Source organism: Homalodisca vitripennis, unplaced genomic scaffold (genome assembly GCF_021130785.1).
Source record: "Homalodisca vitripennis isolate AUS2020 unplaced genomic scaffold, UT_GWSS_2.1 ScUCBcl_8967;HRSCAF=17298, whole genome shotgun sequence".
NCBI lineage: Eukaryota > Metazoa > Arthropoda > Insecta > Hemiptera > Cicadellidae > Homalodisca > Homalodisca vitripennis.
The window spans coordinates 10,363-20,760 of record NW_025785107.1 but is presented as its reverse complement, the minus strand read 5'-3'; the positions used below and the strand labels follow the sequence as shown (position 1 = coordinate 20,760).

At 33.9% G+C, this 10,398-nt stretch overlaps 1 protein-coding gene and 1 long non-coding RNA gene across 2 annotated transcripts; one reads left to right on the top strand and one right to left on the bottom strand.

Moving 5' to 3' along the window:
* The first annotated feature begins 686 nt into the window (after positions 1-686).
* On the top strand, positions 687-5,348 carry LOC124374549 (dolichyl-diphosphooligosaccharide--protein glycosyltransferase subunit DAD1-like). Its single transcript, XM_046832747.1, has 3 exons — positions 687-1,038; positions 3,684-3,822; positions 5,239-5,348. Exons 1-2 carry the CDS (start codon positions 831-833, stop codon positions 3,812-3,814), a joined length of 339 nt encoding a protein of 112 aa, XP_046688703.1. The 5' UTR covers positions 687-830; the 3' UTR covers positions 3,815-3,822; positions 5,239-5,348.
* Positions 840-1,313, bottom strand: LOC124374550. Its single transcript, XR_006923572.1, has 2 exons — positions 1,234-1,313; positions 840-888 (listed from the first exon to the last, which is right to left on the bottom strand). It is a non-coding gene; the product is annotated as an uncharacterized LOC124374550 (long non-coding RNA).
* Positions 5,349-10,398: the final 5,050 nt, after the last annotated feature.

Sequence of the window (10,398 nt, the reverse complement as noted above, 5' to 3'; positions counted from 1 at the left end):
GTACTGGGCATGTATTACCTTCAATTACAGCAGTGCAATTTTATACTACATTAAACAACATCCCGCCTCGTATGGTACTCGTATTATACTCTTCCTATACGTACTGCGTGTGATGACAAAGTCAGCATGCTCTCCAATACAACAAAGTCAGTAAATATCCTAATACACTGTAGTTCTTGGAAAGTGAGGGTATCCCATAGATTTGTAACAACATGAAAATAGCAATAACATACACTCACCTTGCCACTCGTCCATGGTTTTGACGTATGTTTCTTTTAATGAATATGGAACCAGCTATTATAAATATATTATACTAGAATATTTTCTAGTTTGGTTAGAATTATGTACGACTGCGAACAACCGCAACCCTCTTCAAAAGTTTAGTGTTCTCACCATTGCAACGTGCACAAACTTTATCCAGAGCCTTTATCTAAAATTACTAAGTTTTTATCTCATAGAATAAGCACTTTTTTATAGGAACAATAATATATCACTCTGAACTTATAACTAATTGCGATTTCCTTTAAAGGGATGTTTGCTTAAGATAGCTAACTTTGCATTATTATTTATAGTTTCTGTTTATATTAAGCAATCAAGTATTCTTTTCCTCTTTGATCACTGTCAACCAATCATAGGTTGTTATCGTGGCACTTCTGTATTCAATTCATTTTGGTCTGCGTCTGCAGTCTGCACTGCAGTCTGCCTGCACTCTTCTGCTTGAACGTAGGTTGTTTGTGCAGAGTGTGTCGATTGTTTTGAACTTTGATAGGTTAGACTACACCGGGAGTTTATTTCTCATTACTTCTGTCTAAAAAAGTAAATTGTGAAACATGGCATCATTGAACACAGTGGTTTTCAAGTTTTATGATGAATATGCAAACAACACACCTAAGAAATTGAAAATCATAGATGCTTATTTATTTTATGTGCTACTAACAGGCATTGTTCAGTTTTTGTATTGCTGTCTCGTTGGTACATTCCCCTTCAATTCCTTTCTCTCAGGATTCATTTCATGTGTGAGCTGTTTTGTTCTTGCAGGTAAGGAAGTTAATGACATTGTTTTGATGTAGACTAGTTAACATAAGATACTTTGAATAGAGTCACCTTGTGTAAGCCTAAAATATAAAAGTAGTGACTCGATTATTAATGTAAATGTTTGGGTAGGGTATGATAAGCTGACCCGGTTTTTATATCGAAATTGGCAAACGATATATGAATATGTAAACAACACACCTAAGAAATTGAAAATCATAGATGCTTATTTATTTTATGTGCTACTAACAGGCATTGTTCAGTTTTTGTATTGCTGTCTCATTGGTACATTCCCCTTCAATTTCATCATAACAACTTATCATAACCATCAATATAATTAATCGATACTGATTAATTATTTTGAGCTATTAACTTAAATAATCTATTTCAACAGCTGTAAACACTTTTAAATGTTACACATAGGGTAATATTTCAATTTTACATAAGTAATTTGATTATTAAAAATGGTAGTCAATTTTAGAAAACGACATTGCTTTGAAAGATAAGACATGTTTTACGTGGCTTCAACATGTTGGACTCGTACCGAAAAATGTGAAATTTGTGGGAAAGAAACTGTGAGAGGAGCAAATATGGTCATCTTCAGTTTTCCTAATTTTGGTTATAATAATTTGATTGATCACTGTAAATATTAAATTAATATTTTAATTTAAAACATATCACTGTTATTGAGGACTATAGATACTTTTATATTGATTGATAGTCTAGGATTTGAGATGCGAATATTAGGTATCCATGACTACATTCTTCGATATAAAAAAACCGGTTTCCGCTTATCGTACCCTACCCAAACGTTTAAATATCCTGATTGGCCTAAAAGCGCTACCCCGCTTTCATAGTAAGGAATGAAAAACATTTACAATGCAACAAAAAACTCAAGAGTGCAAATTAAAATATACTATTATTATTGTGTTGGAAATGATGTGGTGTTTTCTTTAATTCATAATGGAATTTGAATTCTTTGTATTTCAAGTGTAGTGGCTGGGTGGGGGGGAGTACCATTGTACTCTATATTATCTGTATATATATATATACTCCACTTATCAGCGGACCTGGTTTGTATATCCATATTGATAAACGATATTACTCAATTATAACTTTCAATGTAACTAACCGATACTGATTTTGAACAATAACTAAATTATATCAACTATAAACACTTTTTCATATAATGTACATATTTTCATATAATATACATATAGATAATAACAGACAGTTGAAAGCTCTTGGAGGACTGTGAAACGAAGTTGAATTAAAAGTGGCATATCAGACGACCTGCTTGCAGATCATCTCTGTGAGTATATGTGCAGAAGAGAAGTATGGTTTTCTAGAAAAGATGCTTCAACAACTACTCGAAAACGGTCGTTCATTGCTACAAAGGAGACCAAAATAGAAATAACTACGCATATTTCGAATTTCCTGTTATAAATGATTTTTATGTTGCTATTATTTATGAGTTTTTCTGATTTCCAGGTCTAGTAGTTTGTTTGATCGTTAGAGCTCATTTATTATTTATACGATTTTTACTATGTGCGTTGTATTAGTTATTTTAATTTAAAATACGATTGTGATTATGGCTATAGATGTATTGATACGATTTATAAACACATATTCGATGAATGAATATTAAGTTTCGATGATTGTACTAATCTATATAAAAACTGGGTCTGCTTATCGTACTCTACTCTAGCGGCCAAGTATACCTACATTTTTTTGCGCAGAGCACTAGCCTATTTCATTGTCTACTTACACCTTATCTGTTCTTTGGTGGTTGTTGTTATAGCCGATATAAATGTGAAAATATTACAATATTTTTATGAATTTGCCATCATTCAAAGATACAAAAAATCAGCAGTAGTAGGCCTACATTTGGGATGTGTAATATGATCTCTTGCTAAGGCGGTTAACTACGTTAACACATAACCACAATCAAGGTTAAAGCAAACAAATCTACCAAAGCATTGTCAACAAGTATTTTACATGTTGAATGTAAACTTAATTCTCACTATCTGCAAGAAAACTAAACAATACAGGTCACATAGGTCTAAACACAATAACCGACCTGAACAATTATTACAACTGTCCTGAAAAATGTCAAAATTCTGCCACAGTCAAAACGAAACTCGAAAGAAAGAGTTATGATGTGCTAAATTTTGAATAAGCTTTTTATGTTTTTAACACATTATGACAATTTTAAGAGGTGGCCATGGTTCATGTGTGGAAACAATTTAATTGTTCACCGTCATTAGCAGTTAATTCATTATCTCCGGACTGGGTAGTTCTACAGTAAACATATTTACATCACTTCTTACAACTAACTCTATTTTAACAGTTTAGATTCATTAACTAAAATATTTTTTAATTTAACCTTAATAGATAAACAAAGTAACATACTTGTTACATACTGTTAGAATTGATAAATCTAATAAAGGAATGAAATATTCAATATAATATTTTTGTCACAATACAATGTGATAGAATAATTCAACTGTAAGAAGCAGGTCTAAATGTGTATCCCTCTTTCAAAATAAATTGTAATTAATTTATCTTTGTATATAAGTTATGTTTGGAAGTTTAGATGTACCATAATGATTGCGACACATTTATTATATAAAATAATAATACTGTTTCAGTTTGTCTGAGACTCCAAGTGAATCCCCAAAACAAAAGTCAGTTCTACGGAATCAGCCCAGAGAGAGGATTTGCTGATTTCATTTTTGCCCATATAATTCTTCATCTTGTTGTAATCAACTTCATTGGTTGATTTAAAACGTAAGTATCTTGTTTAAAATAATATAGGCTACTTGTTATTTACTGTTACCGTCTCTTTAAGACTATATTTTTGACTTTATATAAATACATATGCATTTACAATTTAAATAATTTAAGTTCTTCATATTACAATTCTATATCCTGCTTCAATGATATCCAGCTACCCCCAATGCCACATTAGGCTGGATATCAAGGGTCTTACTGTAATTTAAGTTCCTATTTCATATTTAACCTGGGAATATTTAAAACATAAATTGAATTAAAATAAATAATGTATAGTTCTCTATTAGTATTAAGAAATTAAATATTTTGTGTACGATTTAGCTAATAATAAATAAATAAGTATAGACAAGACTATATAGGATGACATGTCTTCTTTTACATTTGCCATCGTTAATTTTACAAAAATAACAATAGCAATGGCAAAATATCTGAAGTCCTATGGTAAAATTTAAACAAGTGAAACATATACGTATAAATAATTATCAAAAATGTTTTCTTCAAAATACTGTTTAAATCTGTTTATTACCAAGCTTATTATTAGTAAGTCAACTCCTTAAGTGTCCGGACTAAACTTGCAGGTTCTGAACCTTTTTCTTAAAATAGACCAAGATTGATGTTAAAAATTTGAAAACAACTTTAAATACATTTATGTTAATTTTTTTATTCAGAATGTTTTAATTTGTTAAAGTTAAAACATGTCATGATCTTCATCTAAAAGTTTAATATAACAACACACAAACACTTAAGAAATTAATAATTAAATATAAAAACATTTAAAATAATGAATTACGATTAAGATTTTTCTTTGATTATTTTAATTGTTTATAATTTTGTACTCAGATAAAGTTTTGTGTAATAAGTTAGTGTTTTAGTTTTGTTATTTGTATTACAAAATGTATTAGAGTAATCTGAACAGGGAATGTGATGTTAATATGTATCATGAAAACTCAGTTGATGATGACGACTCACATCTATTGGATACAGTTTTGTTCCAAATCAGTTTTTAATAGCATTTTTAATACCTTACTATATATAATCTTTAGCTGTCTTTCATGTAATTTGTATGTAGCCATACCACTTCAAATGGTACTAACATAGTGTTTAAACCCTGACTCAGATTTGTGTTACATTTATCATAGTGATAGTCCTAAAGGAATCTACCTCAATACATCTTTTTAAAACCTTTTCACATTAAACATTTTTTAGTTCCAGATTTTCAAAAAACTAAAATCAGTTTTTTTTTTATTTTATAAACATTGAGTTCTAACAATGCTGATAACTGTAAGTAATTAAATGTAAGCCTAATGTGTTGTTAATCAAAAGAAATTAATTCAGCCCAATAGGCCTACATCATAAGAATAGGTATTTTTTTTTTAATTTCAAACTTTATAACATTCTGAATTTTTGTTACAGAAAGCTGTTACGAGAAAAATCAATGCAGCAGTATGCAATCAATGAAGCATCGGTGTAAAATGTATAATTATGTTGTTTGAAATAAAATTAATTTGTACTAAATAAATGAACTTGTGTTCTTTGTGTGTTTATAAATGTAACTTACTTAAATTTGTATTTTACTTCTTGTGTGCTTTGTGTACATAGGAAATATACATTTTGCAAATTACAATACCGGTACTTGTTCTTTTGCATTTATTTCAATATTATATAAAAAGGTAACAAGAGCTGTTTGTATTGTTATAGTGGATACACATTTTGTGGACAAAAATACAGAAAACTGCTCTTTTTAAATAAGAGAATTAATTCTTAAGAGATATCTAGCGTGATCAAATGGAATGAATCTATATGCCTAGACAACAGCTGATTTCATTCCCCACTAAGCAAAGGAATGATTTTAGTACACTCTAGCTAGTTCGAGGAGCATGACCAAGTGCTGTAACTTACCAGTGAGCTCCCCATGAGTACAACATGACCGATGACCGTTTATCAGTGTTCCAAAGGCTTGTCCTTCAAACCCACTGCAGTTGAAAATGATGTATTCAAAAAGACTTCATGCTTTCCACACAACATACTCCTAGAGAATCGAAGACTCCCATCCTGTGAAGGCGTTTTCTCAGATGACAGTTAGTTTGTAACAGCTCTGTTATCTGACGCAGAACATTTCTCTCCAGTTGCAGTGTCTCAGAGGTAACTTCTCTGGAAGGTTAATGTAAAACTGACATGAATTTCACAGAGGACTGGGGTTTTAGGACCACCTGGTTATCTGTGAAAATGCTAATTTTCTTGTCCTTGACTCCAGCTTCAGATTCTCTAAAGTGCATTCTGTAAGTGGTTGTAACTTCTGTCAAGAACATAGTGTCACTCACCACAAGAAAATAGGAACCAAACCAGTATGTTCCTCTTGAATTCCAGCACAAGTTCTTTTACCTGTCTAGGACTCATCTATACAAGGTACAGTAAGGAGAGCTCTCCATCCAATAAACCGATCCTGTCTTGAAGGTCTGTATCAGAACAATTCCTAATTTCACCCATGATAAAATTATGTGCTGGTGAGTCCTCTACATGCCAAAGTGGTATATGTCTTAGACCACCACACTACAGCAGGCCTATCTTATCAAAGATATATAACTACAGCAGCAACTTAGGCCTGTCTCTAGATTCCTCCTTCGAGGTGCCTACATGTTAGCTCTGTTTTTTTACAGAAGTCTATCACCTTGTTGAGATGAAGACTCCAATGAACTTACTGATCCAAAATAACATATATTTTTTGCATTCTCAAGAGACCGAAAGGACACTGCAGGGCCATCTACCAATTATTTACAAAACAAATCAACTTCTTGTTTTGATTCAGTAAATTTTGGCCACTCAGGATGGAGACTGTAATGTTCAATACAATGGTTCTCCTGTTAGTGAAACACTGAATACCACTGGCAGAATGAATGCAAGAACCATCTCTATGATAAAGTAAATGCAAGAAAAATATTTTTGATAGTTCAGTTGTGTTTTTCTTCAAAGTAGCTCCACTGCATACAAAAATGATTTTCTGTTTCCAAGAATGTTTCATCATAACGATCCTGACTTCCTTGCAAAAACCTCATTGTGAAATGTACGGTTTCCTCAAAGAAAGGTCCACCACCACTGCTCTAACTAACTTAATTCAACGTATTATTGACCATCTAGAAGCACACAGGCATTTAACTGCATGGGCTATAACCTTATTTTAGGAAACTCAACTCTGGGAATAGAGCGACTAGCTAAAGACTGTGTGGCCAGCTACTTTAAAGGACAAAGAAATAGTTGAAATTCACCAAAACACAAGTGGAAAAACATATATGCAGGTCTCAGTCAGCAGAGGAGTGCCTCAGTGTTTGTACTGGGCCTCTTCTTTTTCATTCTGTTCACCAACGATTTCTACAGATTTATCAGGGATGACAATATCCAAACAATAATGTATGCAGATGATACAACTCTTCTGTTTACACATGATACGCCACAAGAACTACACTCGGATATTCTATCAAGAACAGATAAAGCTCTGCATTACTGTCTTCAAAATAATCTGGTCATTAGTCCACCAAACACAATTTGGATAAATTTCAATCGAAAGGATGAACAAATTCTAGAAATCACAGTGAAAAAAGTACCAACGGCTAGTTCTAACAATTGCTGCTAACCTCTCTTGGAATGATCACATAAATAACCCGATCGAAAAGCTTTCATCCAGCATTTATGTGATAAAGAGGATGAGGTAGATAGGTCTGAAAACAGCTGAAGACTGCAATGCTGTGATAGAATCACATATAAGATATGGATCTTATGAGGAGGAGCATCTGAGGTAAACGTAAGCAAGTTCCTAGTGCTCCAAAAAAATCTATTAGGGCACTTAAGCTGCAGGAAAGTTTTTAAATACTTAAAGCTCCCAACAGTCACAGCACTCTACATCCATGCAGTTGCCATATACACACAACTGAATCTAAGGGACAATGAGTTGCCGCCATTCTTTTTTAACCCAAAAACTGGTGCATAAATCATTCTAATGATATTTCGCTTGGGGTTTTTCATTTACTGAATGAAGTTTCTTGCTATTACAACTTAACATTCACTTAGAGGATAGTCCAAAAAAAGTACTAGTCCAGAGTTTCCCAAAGTGTGCGCCGCGGCGCCCCCGGGCGCCGCGAGCTAGTGCTAGGTGCGCCGCCGTTGTCTACCAAAGATTCTAAACGTCATCATACTACAATACAGTGCGGACCAGTCTGTGCGCGCGGCTTTGGAGTTACTACCCCCTCTTCCCCCTGCCGAACCTTAGTTACTGGCCCAGCCGGCCGGTTGCACAAACAAAACAACTAGGCAAGGTCAGACAACAGAGCTTTGCATCTCGGTACGTCATTCTGTTTTTGGAACTCGTTGCTAGGCAACGGAACTACCTTTGTGTATTTTCGGAAATCGTCGTACGTTCCCGGCGGACAGTCTGCTACTACTACTTGCAGTCTAGCATCTGTTGAGGTTATGTTTTAGATTTAAGTTGCGAGTTTATGTTTATGTTAATGTGACAGTCGCACAAGTGAAGTAAACAATCAAAGTAGTGAAGTTGTAGTTTTGTTCAGTTTATTTAGTGTTGGTTATTATATTGTTCTTTAAAAAGGATTCTTATCTTCAAATAAAATTGAACAAGGAAGTAAACAAAGTAGTGATTCCGCGTCAACTTCTGCAAAGAGCGATGCCGAGGCAGCTGAGGGAAGCCGTAAACCAAAATACAGAAAATATGACAATAAGTATTTAGATTTTGGTTTTTCTTGTATTGAAATTAATAATGAAGTGCGCCCGCAATGTGTTGTTTGCATGAAGGTTTTATCAGTCGAATCTATGCTGCCTAGTAAACTAAAACGGTGTTTAGAAACTGTCCACTCAAACTTGATAGGGAAACCAAGAGAGTTCTTTAAAAACAAAGGAAACTGAGGCAGTAAAACAAAAGGCTTCTTTTTTTAAGCATTCCAAAGCTAACAGCGATGCACTTTTAGCTTCATTCAAAGTGGCATATCACATTGCAAAATGCAAAAAACCTCACACAATTGGGGAAGAGCTAATTTTACCAGCTGCCGTTGACATGGCTAAGATAATGATTGGCGAGGATGCAGGGAAGCAGCTTCTTAAAATTCCTCTGTCAAACAATATAATAAGCAGGAGGGTTGATGACATATCTGAGGACATTAACAACCAGCTTATAAATAGTTTGAGAGGTAAAGAGTTCGGAATTCAATTAGACGAGGCTACTGACAGTCACAAAGACGATAATTTAATTTGCTACGTTAGGTATGTGAATGAAAACCAGTTGATAGAAGATTTGTTGTTTTGTAAGGAAATTGAAGGAGGCACCTCTGGTAAAGAGTTGTTTGATATTGTTAACAATTTTATGGCGGAGAATGATATTAACTGGGAAGACTGTGTTGGGGTGTGTACTGATGGAGGCCGGTCAATGTCAGGCCACTACCAAGGACTGCAATCTCGCATTCGGGAAAAAGCCCCAAACACTGTTTGGACACACTGTATTATATACGGAGAAGCACTGGCAGCAGCAAAGTTCAGTTCAGAGTTAAGTGCAGTTATAAAAACCGTAATCCAAGTAATAAATTTTATCAAAACAAGATCAATGAAAGCCCGGTTTTTTTTTAACTATGTGATGACACAGGCGCTCAACACTCGTCGCTTTTGTACTATAGCAGTGCTCGATGGCTATCTCTGGGCAATTCTCTGCTAAGATTGTTTGAGCTGAAGCAAGAAATAATCCACATTTTTCTGAGTGAAGACAATAATGCTCTTGCTGATACGTTTATTGATGAAAGTTTTCTCCTTAAACTGGCGTTCCTGACAGATATTTTTGAACGTTTGAACATTCTTAACAAGTCTTTGCAGGGGAACAATACAGATATTTTTCAATTGACCAGTAAAGTTGAAGCATTCAATAATCTTATGCTTTGGGAAAAAAGTTTGAAGAATGGAGATTGTTCGATGTTTTCAACTTTGAATCAGTTTCTTAAAGAAAACGATCTTACTCTGAAAGAAGAAATGAAAACAATGTTGACTCAGCACTTGTTTAGAGTACAAAGTTATTTTGAAGACTACCTGCCAAAAGATGAAATCAAAGCGCAGCAGTGGGTAAACGACCCTTTTCAAACTGAAATGCCTGAAAACTTCAGCAATGAAGAAGCAGAATAGCTAATTGACATTTCAACGGACTTGTCATTGAAATCAAAATTTCAGTCCCAATGCCTGTTTGAGTTTTGGAATGGTACTGAAAACGATTTTCCACTGTTGAGCAAAAAAGCTTTGCGTGCAGTTATTCCATTGGCAAGTTCTTACCTTTGCGAGTGTGGTTTTCCGCTGTTGCAGTGATAAAATCCAAGTATAGAGCAAAGCGTAACATTGAAAAGGAAATTCGGGTTGCTATATCAAAATTTACACCCAGGTAGAATGAGCTTATAAAAGACAAACAAGCGCATCCGTCCCATTGAAACAGAAACTTATGGACTTTGTTATTTATGTATATTTTTCAAGTTCGCATTTCATTTCTATTATAGAATTTCCTTATAAAGGGAGTCGTGTTTTTCTTATGGCTGTTTT